The 18,077-nt window shown below is 40.4% G+C and overlaps 1 protein-coding gene across 4 annotated transcripts in view; it reads right to left on the minus strand.

The window, feature by feature from the left end:
- Positions 1 to 5,194: 5,194 nt before the first annotated feature.
- The window catches only part of kctd5b (potassium channel tetramerization domain containing 5b), a 33,491-nt gene continuing 20,608 nt past the window's right edge, over positions 5,195 to 18,077 (minus strand). The window contains exons 4-7 of one of the 4 annotated variants that reach the window (XM_021565154.2): positions 15,803 to 15,898; positions 15,511 to 15,615; positions 9,211 to 9,336; positions 5,195 to 7,294 (exon numbers count right to left, since the gene is read on the minus strand). In XM_021565154.2, coding sequence (XP_021420829.1) covers positions 7,265 to 7,294; positions 9,211 to 9,336; positions 15,511 to 15,615; positions 15,803 to 15,898 — 357 coding nt within the window. In that variant the 3' untranslated portion in view covers positions 5,195 to 7,264. Of the gene's footprint in view, positions 7,295 to 7,330; positions 7,934 to 9,210; positions 9,337 to 15,510; positions 15,616 to 15,802; positions 15,899 to 18,077 lie in introns of those variants that run through there. The other 3 variants (XM_036946473.1, XM_021565157.2, XM_036946474.1) reach the window with 3 other exon arrangements.

Genomic DNA, 18,077 nt, shown 5'->3' on the forward strand with positions numbered 1-18,077 from the left:
CTCGCATATTTTCTGGGCGACAGGATTCATTTCTTTGGACGGATGCCCCCCTCCGGGTCCGGTCTGAAATAGCCCCCGCCTCACCTCTGCCGTATCCTTTCTCACTTTTGTTTTAAAAAAAAAATTCCATCACGCTTTCATCCGATTTGGGTCTTCTCTTTAATCCGTGTTGAGCCATTACATTTGTCGAATAAAATGGCTCAAGTGTCTTCCTTCTTTTTGACAGTCGTGTTGTCTGTCATTTTATCCTCCAGTACGTTACAAAATTCCTCCATCAGCTCAGACAACTGTTTTTTTTCTTCATAAAACGGAGAAATCTGAACTTCTTTGACGTGCCCCGATCAGGTGGCTAAATAACATGGCTAAATAACGTTTGGTAATGACAATAATATAGATTGTATGCTAGCTAGCTTAGTTTATAAACTACCTAGCTACAGGAGCTAACGAATTCGTTTTCTGTCTAGTACTGGCAAATAACGGATTTTATTTCAAATCAGCCAACCCATGAGAACCTTTCACGATGGAGTTGCAGTACTTCTAACGTTACATTGTTAGTATTTTATCAAGGAACAGCAACTTTGTGGCCTCATTTGTCAAGTAGGGTAGCTACTTCGTTCCAACTCACGAAATACCTCATATATTGATATAACATGTCACTAATCATAGTTTAAAACCGTACAGATCCAGATTTAAATTTAGTGGTGAAGTGGTGCAACCCTTTTGGAGAACGTGGATGAACGTCTAAATTGTGCAAATTCATGAAATGAACAATTAGCTTTTTGCTCTAAATTGAAGATTAGGGTTAGGCATGAGGTTAGCAGCATGGTTGGTAAAATTTGTTTAAAAAAAAAATCAGATTGTGTAGAAATAGACGGGTTACATGACTTTGTGGCTGTGGGAACTAGTGACGACACAGTACCAGCATTTTCAAATGAATAACACTAGAGAGCGCTATTTGTTTACGTTTACTGTATCAGTTCAATTTGGTAAGTGTGACCAGCAAGTCTGTCGTTGTCTGTTAATAAATGTGAAGAGGCCGTCATTACATGAAGTTTGATAATTGCTCTTTTGAAACTATTGGCTTATTTGAATATGATTACAACATAAGGTGCTATGAAGTTTGGATGATCATTATTTTTCCCTCTCCAGGTAAGACAGACATTGTGCTTTTGCACGGTGCCTAATTTGAGTCAGATCCTGCCCGAACAGCATCCGGCAACTCTGTTTTGGACAATGTCCTTCCGGAACCCATTTTTCTAGGATCCGGTACCTCTTGTGGCATGAAAAATAACTATCACTTTTGGCAATGTATAAATCAGAGTGAGGCTAATTCAAGTGGACCCCTCCGTAATTCTCCTGGCAGCCCCCTAAAAAACGTTACGTAGAAGCGCGCCTGTACCTCGCACAGAACTATAATGAAATTAACTTTATATGATCTCGCTGTACTCTGATAGATGTGAGCCGCAGAACCCCTGATAAAGTGTAATACATTTGCCAAAGTTACACAATTGCTCCTGTTTGTTCAGAAAGAAATGCAATAATTCGGACTACTACACCAGGAGTAGGCCTATAATTTAGCCACAGATGGTCAAGCTTTTTTTAAATTCCCTGTGCTGTGGATTGTGTAGCCCAATCACGAGTAATGTCTAGTCGGGAACTCGTGACAAATATGTTAGTGAACATCATGCAGCCAACAGGCCTTTCGCAATATTTCAAATACAGTCGCGGGAAAACCAAATTGATCCTGCTGAAAAGAGAAGACTAATCTGTCAGTAAGGCCATTCTACTGCCAATGTTTGTCTGTTTATCAACTTCCAAATAGGCCTATTGAGCGAATAGCATTGTTTTACCAAGTAAAACAAGAGAGATAAGCTTTTGGCACGAGCGCATCGGCCATCGCCAGTGAATGAGCTGAGCTTCATTGGGTGAGTCAGTGAAACTGGAAAGCTTTATAAAACTAATTTCCTCGTACTGTACAATGTGTGTGTCTCCACACACGCCTAGGTCCATGCTATTGATGGATTGAAGGTCGATTTTATTTATCTCAGATTCTGTTTGTCAGTGTTAAAGTAGCCTGTCATTTCGATATTTTGTTAGGTATAAAATAAATATTCTGCTAAAGTCTCCAGTTATTTATAATGTAGAATTGTACGAAATGCGTTTATAAAAAGGCCACATTTTCCCCGAACACTAGGCTACACATTTTTACCCATGTGTGCAACTTCCACAAGCGCCTCTACTCCACTGATCTACGCCAGTACGCAAAAACATGAGAAAAGCATTCAATGCTTTATTATAAAAAGGAGATTTTTATTTTCTTCTCATGCGCACTGGAACCTCAGAGCACCCCGGGTCACCTCGCTCTCCGGATCATTTTTTGTTCCAGCGCCTCCAAATGTACAAATTAAGCACTGCTTTTGCCACTAGTGACAGTGTTAGATACGCTTTTGGACTCTTTTTGTTGCCTCGTCTTGTCCCATTTCCCCCAACGATGTAGTTTTAATTTGAGCATTTTATTTAAGTATTTATGTACAAAATCTTACAAAAAAAATCTGAGTGCGTTGCTACAAACTGTATAAAAAGAACAGAGATACACATGTGAAATGCAAACCATTTTATTGAAGTTAACCTATGCAAGACCATACATCTATCCCAGTAACATTTTTACATTGCATAAAATCATGGTAATAGTCAGAAGTGACAGGTGTAGTGATATGACATCATTCTGATAATTATCTTCGATATCAAGAGCATTATAATTCTGATTATGGAACAAGTACATTCCATCTACTCTGGAATAATAGGCCTGTGTGTGACTGTCTTCAATCATGCGTTTACAGTGGACTGTGACGAAGTAACCAGCTGACTCTTCCCAATATACTGGGAACTTGCACATCTTACAGTAGACTGGAGACATTGGTGCACAAAAAGTTAAAGTTAAATGACCATGGACTGTAGTCGAGCAGTGTGTAAAATGGTGCTGCTGAGGAGGTAGTGCAGCCAGCCACTGTGATACAGGTCAAGACCAAAGTACACAGATTGCTAAGATTAAGATGGAACCAAGCTAACTAAACAAAAAAAAAGTACAAATCTCACAGCAACAATACTCATGAGACCAACACTAGTCTCCTCAAGCTGACTGAGCTAGTCACCATTTTCACAGGATCACTTTCACAGGGGGAAAAAACAAGATTGTCTCCAGCACTTTCTCAGTTAACCCAGAACTAAATTCTTATGTAAATTGGTCAGTACCATTAACAGTTGAAGTCGGAAGTTTACATACACTTAGGTTGGAGTCATTAAAACTCATTTTTCAGCCACTCCACAAATTTCTTGTTAACACACTATAGTTTTGGCAAGTTGGTTAGGGCATCTACTTTGTGCATGACAAGTAATTTTTCAAACAATTGTATACAGAGAGATTATTTCACTGCATCACAATTCCAGTGGGTCAGAAGTTTACATGCACTAAGTTGACTGTGCCTTGAAACAGCTTGGAAAATTCCTGAAAATGTTGTCATGGCTTTAGAAGACTGATAGGCTAATTGACATAATTGACATAATTTGAGTCAATTGGAGGTGTACCTGTGGATGTATTTCAATGCCTACTTTCAAATTCAGTGCCTCTTTGCTTGACATCATGGGAAAATCAAAAGATCAGCAAAGACCTCAGAAAAACAATTGTAGACCTCCACAAGTCTGGTTCATCCTTGGGAGCAATTTCCAAGCACCTGAAGGCACCACGTTCATCTGTACAAACAATAGTACGCAAGTATAAACACCATGGGACCACGCAGCCATCATACCCGCTCAGGAAGGAGACCCTTTCTGTCTCCTAGAGATTAATGTACTTTGGTGCGAAAAGTGCAAATCAATCCCAGAACAACAGCAAAGGACATTGTGAAGATGCTGGAGGAAACAGGTACCCAAGTATCTATATCCACAGTAAAACAAGTCCTATATCGACATAACCTGAAAGGCCGCTCAGCAGGGAAGTAGCCACTGCTCCAAAACCGCCATAAAAAAGCCAGACTACGGTTTGCAAATGCACAAAGATCGTACTTTTTGGAGAAATGTCCTCTGGTCTGATGAAACAAAAATAGAACTGTTTGACCAAAATGACCATCATTATGTTTGGTGGAAAAAGGGGGAGGCTTGCAAGCTGAAGAACACCATCCCAACTGTGAAGCACATGGGCGGCAGCATCATGTTGTGGGGGTGCTTTGCTGCAGGAGGGACTGGTGCACTTCACAAAATAGATGGCACCATGAGAAAGAAAAATTATGTGGATATATTAAAGCAACATCAAGACATTAGTCAGGAAGTTAAAGCTTGGTTGCAAACGGGTCTTCCAAATGGACAATGACCCCAAACATACTTCCAAACATGAGGCAAAACAGCTTAAGGACAACAAAGTCAAGGTATTGGAGTGGCCATCACAAAGCCCTGACCGCAATCCTATCGAACAAGTGTGGGCAGAACTGAAAAAGCGTGTGCGAGCAATCCTGACTCAGTTACACCAGCTCTGTCAGGAGGAATAGGCCAAAATTCACCCAACTTATTGTGGGAAGCTTGTGGACGGCTACCCAAAACATTTGACCCAAGTTATGCAATTTAAAAGGCAATGCTACCAAATACTAATTGGGTGTATGTGAACCTCTGACCCACTGGGAATGTGATGAAATAGATAAATTACTCTATTATTGATATTTCACATTCTTAAAATAAAGTGGTAATCCTAACTGACCTAAGACTGGGAATTTTTACTAGGATTAAATGTCAGTAATTGCAAACAATTTAATTTAAATGTTTTTGGCTAAGGTGTATGTAATATTCTGACTTCAACTGTATGTTTACGTAGTCGGTCCACGAGAGATTACAACTCTAACATTGACGTGGTAGCAAACCACTTGGAAATGTATATGTTAACATAAATTAAGTTAACTATTTACATGCATTTAAAGTCTATCTAGAGTGGGGCGTGCTTGTTCCCTTTTCTCCAGTCAAACAAGTCAATGTTTAGGTAAGTGGGGAGTGCAAGATTGCTGGAAGGCTTCAGAATACTATAGCAAATGTAAACATAGCCTAGCTCTGTCAAAACACACTTATTTAAATTGAACCTCTTTGCAGATTTCATAGTTTCCACTTTAAAAGCCCTTGTGTGCGAGTGTATGTATGTATATCAAAAACATGCATCCATCCAATCACCTTTAATGATATAAAACTGTTCGTTACATGGAAAGAGTGTGTGTAAAATTAGTTGTGGGTCAATATGCGTTTCCTGCTGCACATACAGGGTGCGTGTGCCTGCCACCAGAGTTCCAAAGTTCATGTATAAGCAGCACATAAGACATTGGATTTGGTCATCACTGGGAAAAGGAAACACTATCAAAAGTTGAGCAGTACCGCATCTCCGGTCAGAAACTATTTTTTTGGTATAAAAAGTCTCCTGAAATGCAGCATTTACCCTTAAAACGGTGTTGCAGTGTAAGGAAAGCAATGTACACATCCTCCAACTAGAGCTTGGAATGCTGTGGTCTACACAATACAAAAATGTCTCAAAGAATGTGTAGCCTTTCAAGACCAATACATATTTTTACAACATAACAGTCAATGTCTGAGCCCAGGTATATTGCCCGTATTATTGGATATCAAGAGATTTCAGGTGTTTTCTAAGTAAAACAGCGCATCAACCATTTGAACCTCGATTTACAAGTCTTAATATGCAGAGACCTATGTACAAACATTGCAAAACTCAAGTTATCAATTTAAATTGTCAAGACTTTCTAGCTATGATCCAGTACAACAACTTACATTTTAAGTTGTGTTTAACTATACAGTGTACAAAACGTGCAGTTTAACAGTTAAATATGAATTCGATTATGCACATCAACAAACCTAAGGATATTAACATATATTCCTTCACCGTTACCTTCCAAAACATTAGCAAACCCCAACCTTCTCAAAAATATCTTAAACCAACAAATAAATGCTTTAAAAAGAAAGTCCCATCTAAAATACAGAGGACACACCAGAAAAGGAAGCATTAAACTCGTTTGAAAACAAAATTAAGAATCCCTGTCTCTTTTGCGACCAATTTCTCAATAAGTATGCTTAATTACCTTCTACTACTACTATTGACAGTACAGGTTTTTAGCAGTTTATGCTTGATAATAGACTGCTCATCATAAACCCTTCAGATCCTGGAGTGAGAAGGTAACAGAAACTCAAAAGTAGCCCCTGAGTGAATCATTGGCCGTGTATGACCATGGCCATGTTTTATAGCATAAAACATTATAATTCATCACTTTTAGTTAGAAGAAATTTGCCACTAATTCAAAAATGGTCCAGTGTAACTGTACAGGCACAAAGACTCTAGACGTATTTACATTATCAAATAAAATGGGAGGAAAAACAAACGTCCCTCTTAACTGTCTTCTCCGTTGTGTGACAGGTTCTTCCTGGTCAAGGATATGTTTGCATCGTTATAGAGCCCCACAGTGGAGGTGTCGTAATACCCGTTAAACAGGGAAATGGTTTCAAATCGCTTTCACACCAATCACACCATTTTCCCCCATAGGTGATTTTAGAAACACCTAAAATAAAGGGCCGTGTTTTGTTTAGGCTTGATGTGATGTTTTGATGACCATGTAAATCCCTCTCGGACAAGGTGACTTATCAATGTAGTCGGTTCTATTTCCTCTCATATTCAAAAATGCTAACTAGCATCAGAGTAGACGACATGCAAGACGACAAATCCCTACAAGCTCCTGCACGGCATCTCTAGCTGAAAACCTTTGCTAAACAGGTATTGTGTCAATTTCAAAAACTTGCACAAGACAGTTCACAGAATAGTCAAGTTTAAGTCATTTTGCCAATTTATTACTACATTTAGCCATCATTAGATAGTTCATCCAGAGACTCTTACCTTTGCCTCGATTCAGCAGTCTCATCCAGATCACCATCGTATTTGTTCTTTATGATAGCGACATTAGTAGTTAATTCGATTAATATTTTCGTGGGTAAATATATTGATAAAAGTCATCTTGTCCTAGAGAGACTTACACGGTTATCAAAACATCACCCCCAGGGTAAGCCTACACAAAACACAGCCCTTATTTTAAGTGTTTCTAAAATTTCCCCTATGGGAAAAATGAACGGTGGAAAAACAATTGTAACCATTTCCCTGTTTGACTGCTAGGTTTTATGGGTATTATGACTCACACGATTGTACTCTATACCTGGTGCTTGTAATACTGATAATTCACATCCTGGATCCCCTCTCCTGAAGAATCTGCAAAGGGATTAATCAGTTACTGTTAAAACATAGTAAAATATCCCTGAAAATACACCGCAGCAAGCTCAATCTTTAGGTCTGGTATCTGTGAATGGGACAGACCTACTAAATCTGAATATCAATTTATTGTACTATTTTTTTGAGATGCATCTTAGTTTAATTTTCATTGAGAATCTAAAACAAAAGTCGACATGATTTGACCTCTTTCCTTCCCACACACAATGATCCAAGCAAACGAGTACATGTAGGTGCCACACACACACACGAGGGGGAGGATAGGATGAGGGGTTTTCTAAGAATGCATGCACTTGGTTTCCATGCCAGCAATACAAAGCAAAGATTTGCTCATTGCTAAAAAAGTAAATAATGACAATTGCAGCCAACCTTAGTTCTAGAGAGACAGCGTTTGAAAGACTTATGAAGTGGTTGAAAGCCTTACAGGACCAAAAGCCCAGACATAATCAGCTTATTGATCAGGGTTGCAAGCACCAGGGAAAAGACACATGGGGGAGTTGTGGAAAGGTAAGATGGAGGGAGTCGAAGGAATGGAGGGCAGCTGAGCGCTCACCGTTGAGTCATAAGTGCTCAACCCTAATCAGAGTCATTCATTTCATAATCCGTCTCTTCGTCCTCGCTCTGAGCAACATGCAGCATGCAAATGGGACAGGAAAAAGACAAGACAGGCAAGTCTTACAAGAATGAAAATGAAAGGAGAAAATGTCAGGGGTAAAGTGGGGTATAAAACAACAAGGTTGCGTAAATGTTACAAAACATTTACCTTCAAACCAACATCAGTCAAATTAAGACTCAAACAGGGGATGTATCACCAACTATTACTACAACTTATTGGGACTTGATTCTCAAAAGGGGTTCACTCACATTTCAGGTTCAAGACACGATCACAACAGAGGTACATTGAAGGGTCAGAGGATAGACTACCTTTCATATCTACTAAGACTCACTTGCAATCGATCCGACCCCCCCCCCCCCCCCCCCCCCCCAAGATGTCAATTTGTGATTGCTTTGCACCTTAGTCCATTTAGTATACAGACATACTGTAATAGGTGTATCCAAGTCTGTTTAGAACTCAAGCGAAAAGCCTCTGTGGTGGAAATGTACTGAAATTCCTATCAATAGGAAAATACATCTAAAACTGGTTGTAACTAGACTAGATCCATGTGACTTCTAAAACCACTGACAGAATACAAGACTTAATGTCAGCCTATTAGCAATAATTCAATAGAATTACCAAGTCTGGGACTAGCTAGAGTGTGAAGCAGGCCCCGGAGGACTGGGCCCACATGGGAACCAGCAGATGGGACTAGTAATTCCCACTGCTAGGTCTGCTGCTCTGCTCCCAAAGCCCTCAGAAAGAATGACATTCTCCACTAATAGTCCCAATAATCCTCAAGGCTATGCTCTTAACCTTCTAATGTGGATTAAAATGTTTCAGTTTTTCCAGTGTAAGGTCAAATCTAACAACTTCAATCTTGTAAAGCTGGATTAATGGATTTAGGCCTGCGTGTGGTCTGACTAATAACTGTACACTAAATGACCGTACTGTCCTTTTGATTTTAGATACAAAATGGTTGACAGTTCATTTGTAATGCTATGAAATTTATTTGTATAGATTCATTGAAGGGTAATTCTCAGTAAATTAACACTAACCAAAGTCAATTACTATTTAAAAAAAATATATACTTTTCAGAAAATACCAAATTCATCAACTAATTACTCTGTGCAGCAGTCCAAGCCTATCTGCTTCAAAATGGACTCTTCTATGAAGGTAGACATCAGTAAACTGGGGATAGTTAGTAAATGTGTTGCATTTAGACATTAGAACAATCCACCATTCAGACAAGCTTGTCATTGGGCTTACTTTCAGTGTACACACATCTTAGGATGGGGCTCACCTTGGCTTTCTCACTGGGCTCACTGTTTGGGCCATATGATTGGTTGTGCAGCTCCTTGGAGACGACACACAGGAACTCAGATTGGTCCTCGTTTCCGTAGTTATAAGAGGATCCAATGCTGACCAGCTGGAGGGGGGGGGGGGGGGGGGGGGGAGAGAAAGAGTTAGCTTCAGAGAGAGAGAGAAAAGAGGATTACAGTGTACTTAGAGCAGATGTGAAGAGTTTGAACAGAAATTAAAAGCATTAGAGAATACGTAGAACATACATGAGACAGAGCCGGAAACAGATCAGAATACAAAAGATGAGTTGGCTACAGACTCCAAATATGTAGAAAGTAATTAATGTGTGTGTGTGTGTGTGTGTGGGTGGGTGGGGGTGAGGGGTCATATTTGCTTCCTTAAGATGTTAGTTCCTTTTTAAAAGGACACAAAACAGACAGGGATAACAGGACATTAAACAAACATGCAGACGGTGAGGTGATACGATGTCATGCAAATACATATTTGACAAGGTCAGACAAACACAAAAATGTTCCTCCACTCAGTCGAATGCTTTTAACTTTAGTGTTCAACCAGTCAGTGTGCGCACATACACTATATACACACACAAAAGTATGTGGACACCCCTTCAAAAAAAATTGTGGATTCAGCCGTTTTAGCCACACCGGTTGCTGGCAGGTGTATTAAATCGAGCACACAGCCATGCAATCTCCATAGATCAGCATTGGCTGTAGAATGGCCTTACTGAAGAGCTGTGACTTTCAAAGTAGCACCGTCATTGGATGCCACCTTTCCAACAAGTCTACCCCAGTCAACTGTAAGTGCTGTTATTGTTGAGAAGCAACAAGTGGAAGGCCCCACAGGCTCACAGAAAGGGACCGCCGAGTCCTGAAGCGCGTGAAAATAATCTGTCTTCAGTTGCAACACTCACTACCGAGTTGCAACGTCAGCACAAGAACTGTTCGTCGGAGGCTTCGGGAAATGGGTTTCCATAGCCAAGCAGCGTCACACAAGCCTAAGATCACCACGTGCAATGCCAAGCATTGGCTGGAGTGGTGTAAATCTTGCCGCAATTGGACTCTGGAGCAGTGGAAACACGTTCTCTGGAGTGACCATCTGGGTTTGGCTGATGCCAGAAGAACGCTAACTGCCTGAATGCATAGTGCCAACTGTAAAATCTGGTGGAGGAGGACTAATGTCTGGGGCTGTTATTCATGATTCGGGCTAGGCCCCTTAGTTCCAGTGGAGGATAATCGTAAAGTAACAGAATACAATGACATTCTAGACGATTCTGTGCTTCCAACTTAGTGGCAACAGTTTGGGGAAGGCCCTTTCCTGGTTCAGCATGACAATACCCCCTTGCATAAAGTGAGGTCCATACAGAAATGGTTTGTCAAGATCGGTGTGTTAGAACTTCACTAACCTGCACAGAGCCCTGACCTCAAACACCTTTGGGATTAATTGGAAAGCCGACCACGAGCCAGGCCTAAATGGCCAACATCAGTGCCCGACCTCACTAATGCTTGTGGCTGAATGGAAGCAAGTTCCTGCAGCAATGTTCCAAAATCTAGTGGAACACCTTCGCAGAAGAGTGGGAGGCTCTTGTAGCATTAAAGGGGGGGACCAACTATTGATGCCCATGATTTTGGAATGAGATGTTTGACGAGCAGGTGTCCATATACTTTTTGTCATGTAGTGTATGAGAACTTAACAGTGTACTCTGTAGGTGTGTATGTCTCAACATACAGACTCATTAGCCACTTCTGCAGGAGCCCTGTTGTTGCCAAGAGACGTCTCACACAGGAGGCAAAAGTATTAGGCTACTCTATAATCAATGCTAAACGTTAAAGTTAGCAGGTACTGTTCCACACCTCCAAGTTTCAATCTGAATAATAATTATATTTGTTGTTGTTGTTGCAAAACGTTCCCCAATGAACACAAACCAGGACTGGGTGGCTCTGAAAGTAGGGCAATAGGTTAGCGGAGTGCGTATGCCCAGATCGCAGGACTCACTGCTGCTGAGCCTTAAGCTAAAGGTCGAAGTGTTTTAAGGGGCTTCCCATCGGGAACCCTATAAGAAGATTAGAGAGATTCCTTCTCCGAGGGAGATCCAGTGTTCGTTCTAACCCCCCCCCCCCAAAGGGATAGTGGGGCCAGGGAAGATTCAGAGCTTATCCACGCACACTTACAGCCTGCACACAAACCCCCTAAAACCAAAACCCTAAAAGCGCTGAATTGGGTCATTGCAATTACCAACTCGGAGTCAAAACAGACTGTCAAGCAGTAACTGGTGTTAATTCCCCAAAACAAGCATACATTTGAACATTACACATTTAGTCAAATTTGATGTTTTATGTTTGTGTTTTGAACAGTTATTTTTCTGCTCAATTTCATTCACAGCAAATTTTCATTAACATTTCTTGTTATTCATTCAAAGATACTCAGAGGCTGAGAAATAGGAGATTGAGCTACATTGGACATGGTGGTATGACCTATGTTTTATTTTACACTTGGTCCCTTTCAGAAATTGTTGGTGAACTCGGTTTGGGTTAAAGTTTGGTGCAATGCGAACGCTCCAAAATAATTCAGATCCCTCAAAAGAGCCCCTGGAGCGAGCCAAACTGAATCCATCTCGAGAGGTGGCTTGAAGACCACGGTCCGGTTCTCTTTTTTAGTGCAATGTGAACCCAAAGCTCTCCAGGTTCGCTTGTCATTGTTACCACACCATGTAGTAGGCTACTGCAACACCGTTTAAACCCTGCTATAACCCCTCACGTTGGTTCCACAAACGAGAGAAGATGTGCAGGTTGGTGGAGGAAAACATGCATCCCGTTCTTGGACATTAAGCAGCAATTTAAGGATTCCAAAAATATGTATGGAGTTAAACAATGTTTAAATTTAGAGCGTCAGCTCTAAACATTTTTTAAAAGTTTGTTTATTTGATTGTGGGGCTTGAATAAAGTAACATTTGATGAAAACCACACAACTAGATTACAAAATCAACGCAAGCTCTTAAAGGGGCAGTATCCTACATTGTATATACAATTTTCAAATACAGCATTCAATCTGCAGTTAATATTCAGCCATTTACCCTGTTACCAGTCATATTTACATTAAATATAATAATCTTTTGATTAGAATGGTCTTTGATGAACTAAAATCTATTATCTTCCAACCGGTTCTGATGGTATGGCTTGTCCTAAACATTTACCCATAGTGGATTGAGTCGATATTGGAAGATGAGCTTGGTTCATTTCTAAACACAGCAATGTGAATGTAAGAGTACTCTGACCACAATTGTTGAAGTGAACTGGCAAGAGAGCAGAGTTCTCATTCAAAAAGGCAAGGGCAGTGTGAATCGTTTCGTTCTAAACAGAACCATTACTCAATTAGTTCCATTCCACTGTTCTGACTAGCAAAGCTAAGCGAGCTAACATGCATGTGTGTGCAGCGCAGCACCAGAATTAAAATAAAAACATCTTACCTTTCTGTAGTTAATACATCCACTGAAATAACTATACTATCCTTACCTAGCATTGAAAAGGTTCATCCATTCTTCTCTAATAATTTCTGAAACACATTTGTAACATCAGTAGGCTACAGTAGGCTATACTTGAGGGGAGGGGCAGGTAGCCTACACATTTTTAGCTGGCAGGCAGACGCTGGAATAAATTTGAGTGACAGAGTGAGGGCTTTGACTAGGCACTTTGTTGTGTTTGTGGGGGTGAAAAAAAAAGCCTGAAAGTTAGAACTGTTATTTTAAAAGCATTGGAACTGGTTATTGTTCCGGAACAATATAGATCACTTTCGTTCCCAGGTTTTCAGTTCTGTTCCTTGAACCGGTTCCAACCCCTGGTGTGAATAGAGGACTATATGTGAAAACAAAGATGGCCACTCTGGAGACATCAGACATTTAGTGCCAATTTTGCATTCGAAAGATCAATGTTTTCTATACCAAGTTGAGTGAACAGAAGCTAAATATGTTATATTTGTTTTAGTGGCTGCCAAACCCCCTAAAAGGCCAAATCTGGATGGCTCCATCTCTTCAGGGTACATGTAGTACATCTACCTCTGTGCCAAATACGGTGCTTGTATCAAAGTGCCCTATTGAGTCAACATTTTCTGTTTAGTATACAAAATATGACTTTTCCTTCCTCCTGGAAATCATGGTAAGTTGTGTTTTTTTGTCAGTTACTAATTGCTTGACAAAGTCCAAACATTTTAGAAGGCTAAAAAATGTCACAAAATTGATTATTTTGACACTTTGGGGTCAAAATTGACTTTCCATCCACATTATTTAGCCTGGCAACAAAGGCGCAGTCAGTTTGTTGCCATTTTCTTCCAACTTGAGACCCATTGACACAGCAAATCCAGGGAGGAGCTAAATATAAAATACATTGGTCAAAATTGTTTAATGAAGTGCACTGAATCTGAAAGTTAATTATCTTTCTTGAAATAAAAAGTTAGTTGTGTGGCACAAGAGATCGAAAACGACCTAATGTTATCTGCAGAAAACCCTCTCGGCACACATGCAGTAAAGAACTCAATGGAAAGCAGACCGTCGTGGCTAGAAGGACGCCGTCATTGGTGCCCAATCAAAAACAGTCAAATCCATCACGATTTGTGTGTTCTAACAGGCCCACAGTGTGGTTAGTAAAATCCGATTAGGATACATTTGGCTGTTTTCCCTAGATAATATTTAGAAGTCGTCCTTTTCAGGTTTATTAAAAATAAAAATAAATCTCTGCTAAATACTAACTCCCGTTTTTTATAAGCTGGTAGCAAAGCTAGCGATATAGAAAAATCGGTGGTGGTAGTTGAATAAGTTTGAGTGTAATGCAGTTGATGATGACGATGACATGAACAAGTTTTGGGGTTGACATTCACACAAGCATTATACTCAGATTTTTACCTCAACATAGTGAAATGCATAAACAACCTAAATGTAGGCAAATTTTGATGGGCGGCAATGAAGAGATTCTGGATCTATCCCCAAGGGGAACTCATGTGCGACGTTTACATTGGGTAAGAGTTTGTTTTTGTCAATATATTGTGTCTGTCTTTTGTCAATGGTATTCGTGTCTAACATAGTCATCCTATCAAGTATTGCTCTTTGAGTGAAAAGGGAAATAGCCTGTGAGGATAACGACCATTACATAGTTTAAATACGCTATCTAGCTAACCATCCATGTTGAGTCTATGGGAATGCTAACTGCACAAATGTCAGTGTTTAATTGAAATGTAAAAAATATATAGAATTTTCCTCATGTTAATAAATCAATCTTTCAGATTCTATGCAGTTTGTTGAATAATTTGGAAAAGTGTGATTTATATTTAGCGACTGCTTCTCCCTGGCTACACAAGGTGAATAGCCTAATCAGGCTTCAATCTCTTCCTTCGCTCATCAACTAGCATGGGTTAAAAGAATAAACAGGGTTGACGATTTCTTCTTAAAATCAGCCATACATCCCTTTGTGGGATTCCCAGGGGGAATGGCAGCTTGTTGTGTGCAACAGGCAATTGAAACATTTCTAGCCTGCCTATTTATGAGTCACAGGGTTGATGCGTTTCTCTCAACCTGCTCAGTTTTCCACCACAAAACACTGGAAAATGTCCAAAGAGTAGAACCAGCTCACCTGCTTTTACAGTAGGATTTGACTATTAGATGTTCAAATGTTAGATATTTTTTTTAAAGGAATAGTTTCACCATTTTAAAAATGAGAGTTCAGTTCACGTAACAGGGTTGACCTTAAAATGAGGGACAGACGTAAATGAATCACTAATCACATGAAATAAATAATCTTCAGAAATGACTGTCAAAGCAACAAAATAACTAGGGCTTTATTTTGGGGATTAAGTGGGATAAAAATCGTCCTAGAAGTGACACAGGGTTGAATTTTTGCACTTTAGCAAGCCTTTTTTCATATAAAAAAACTGATTTAATAAATTCTCGGTGTGGTCTATATTAAAAAGGGCACTTCATATAATGTAACAGGCTTTTAAAATACCATATTGCCACACAATATCTATTGCTATTTTTATAGACCTTTGTGGAACAACCTGTATATCACCAACAAACTGAAAACAAAAATGTAAAGGGGGAGGGGATAATCAAACAGACATAGAAAGGGTGCTGTGTTCACTTGGGTCCTTTGTTGAACAGTACACATCTTAAAATTGAAATCAACTCAAAATGGCTGCCTACTGTTCATAGAGTTGGGACAGAGGCCAAAAGGGTTGTGAATGGGTACATAGGGGACATGCAGTGACCAGCCCGTGGACGGAACATTGTGGGACACACCTCTCCGCTGTGGCTTGGGAAAGTAGACTCCTCCCCCTTCACCTCCCTTGACACAATCAGCAGAAACTCTGACTGCTGGGCCCGCCCGTAACCTATACTGACAAGCTGCAACAACCAAATCAGAGCACAGAGGGATGCCCGGATCACGTATAAGACACAGAAAATGTAACAGTTTTTTTAATGTTAATTTCCAATTCATGAATTGGATTGTTTGGGCGTTGAGGATTATGGGTCGAGGGAAGTACAAATAAAAGGAGGACATTTGGCTCCTCGTGGTGAGAGGCAGCGTTACCTGCTCAAACTTCCAGCCGTCAGACATGGTGGACACCATCTGGGTGAGCTCCTCCTCCTGGCACTGCAGCACCCGGTACACATGTTTCACTGGAGCCTGGGGAGAGAGCAGGGAGACGAGAGGGTATTCGAGTTGAGTGAATTCTTTCTACACACACGATGGAGCAGGTGCACTCACAGCCAAAGGCCAGCAATCCCCAACGGGTAGGGTGTAAGGGGGAGGATTTTTCAACGCCGACGACCAAAAAAAGCCGATACCGATTTTTATTTATTTGTAATAATGACAATAACAATACTGAATGAACACTTATTTGAACTTAATATAATACAATAAAAATCTATTTAGCCTCAAATAAATAATGAAACATGTTCAATTTGGTATAAATAATGCAAAAACAAAGTGTCGGAGAAGTAAAAGTGCAATATGTGCCGTGTAAAAAAGCTAACGTTTGAGTTCCTTGCTCAGAACATATGAAAGTTGGTGGTTCCTTTTAACATGAGTCTTCAATATTCCCAGGTAAGACGTTTTAGGTTGTAGGACTATTTCTCTCTATACCATTTGTATTTCTTATACCTTTGACTATTGGATGTTCTTATAGGCACTATAGTATCGCCAGTGTAACAGCATAGCTTCCGTCCCTCTCCTCGCCTCTACCTGGGCTCGAACCAGGAACACATCAACAACAGCCACACTCGAAGCAGCGTTACCCATGCAGAGCAAGGGGAATAACTACTCCAAATCTAAAAGCGAGTGACGTTTGAAACAATATTAGCGCACACCCAGCTAACTAGCTAGCCATTTCACATTGGATACACCAGCCAATAAGCTGGTAGGCTTGAAGTCATAAACAGTGCTGTGCTTGCAAAGAGCTGCTGGCAAAACGCACAAAAGTGCTGTTTGAATGAATGATTACGGGCCTGCTGCTGCTCAGTCAGACTGCTCTATCGAATCAGACTTAATTATAACATAACAACACACAGAAATACGAGCCTTTGGTCATTAACATAATCGAATCCGGAAACTATCATTTCGAAAACAAAACGTTTATTATTTCAGTGAAATACGGAACCGTTCCGTATTTTATCTAACAGGTGGCATCCCTAAGTCTAAATATTCTTGTTACATTGCACAACCTTCAATGCATGTCATAATTACGTACAATTCCAGCAAATTAGTTCGCAATGAGCCAGGCAGCCCAAACTTGCATATAACCTGACTCTGCATGCAATGAACGCAGGAGAAATGACACAATTTCACCTGGTTAATATTGCCTGCTAAACTGGATTAGTAGTTATAACTAGTGATTATCATTGATTGTTTTTTTATAAGATAAGTTTAATGCTAGCTAGCAATTTACCTTGGCTTCTACTGCATTCGCGTAACAGGCAGATTACTCGTGGAGTGCAATGGTTAGAGCGTGGACTAGTTAAATGTGCGGTTGCAAGATTGAAACCACTGACCTGACAAGGTGAAAATCTGTCGTTATTCCCCTGAACGAGGCAGTTAACCCACCGTTCCTAGGCCGTCATTGAAAATAAGAATGTGTTCTTAACTGAATTGCCTAGTTAAATAAAAATGTATAAAATAAAAAAAATGTAAAAAAAATAATAATCGGAACTCGATATCGATTTCCGATTGTTTTTTTTATTTTAAAATTTTACCCCTTTTTCTCCCCAATTTCATGGTATCCAATTGTTGTAGTAGCATTGTAAAGGGTTTACACACTGTTTCCCATGCTTGTTCAATGAACCAGAAACAATTAATGAACATGCACCTGTGGAACAGTCGTTAAGACACTAACAGCTTACAGACGGTAGGCAATTAAGGTCACAGTTATGAAAACTTAGGACACTAAAGACGCCTTTCTACTGACTCTGAAAAACACCAAAAGAAAGATGCCCATGGTCCCTGCTCATCTGCGTGAACATGCCTTAGGCATGCTGCAAGGAGGCATGAGGACTACAGATGTGGCCAGGGCAATAAATTGCAACGTCCATTCTGTGAGACGCTTAAGACAGCGCTACAGGGAAACAGGGCGGACAGCTGATCGTCCTCGCAGTGGCAGACCACGTGTAACAACACCTGCACAGGATCAGTACATCCGAACATCACACCTGCGGGACAGGTACATGATGGCAACAACAACTGCCCGAGTTACACCAGGAACCCACAATCCCTCCATCAATGCTCAGACTGTCCGCAATAGGCTGAGGGAGGCTGGACTGAGGGCTTGTAGGCATGTTGTAAGGCAGGTCCTCACCAGACATCACCGGCA

Source organism: Oncorhynchus mykiss, chromosome 16, assembly GCF_013265735.2.
Source record: "Oncorhynchus mykiss isolate Arlee chromosome 16, USDA_OmykA_1.1, whole genome shotgun sequence".
In the NCBI taxonomy this organism is placed as follows: domain Eukaryota; kingdom Metazoa; phylum Chordata; class Actinopteri; order Salmoniformes; family Salmonidae; genus Oncorhynchus; species Oncorhynchus mykiss.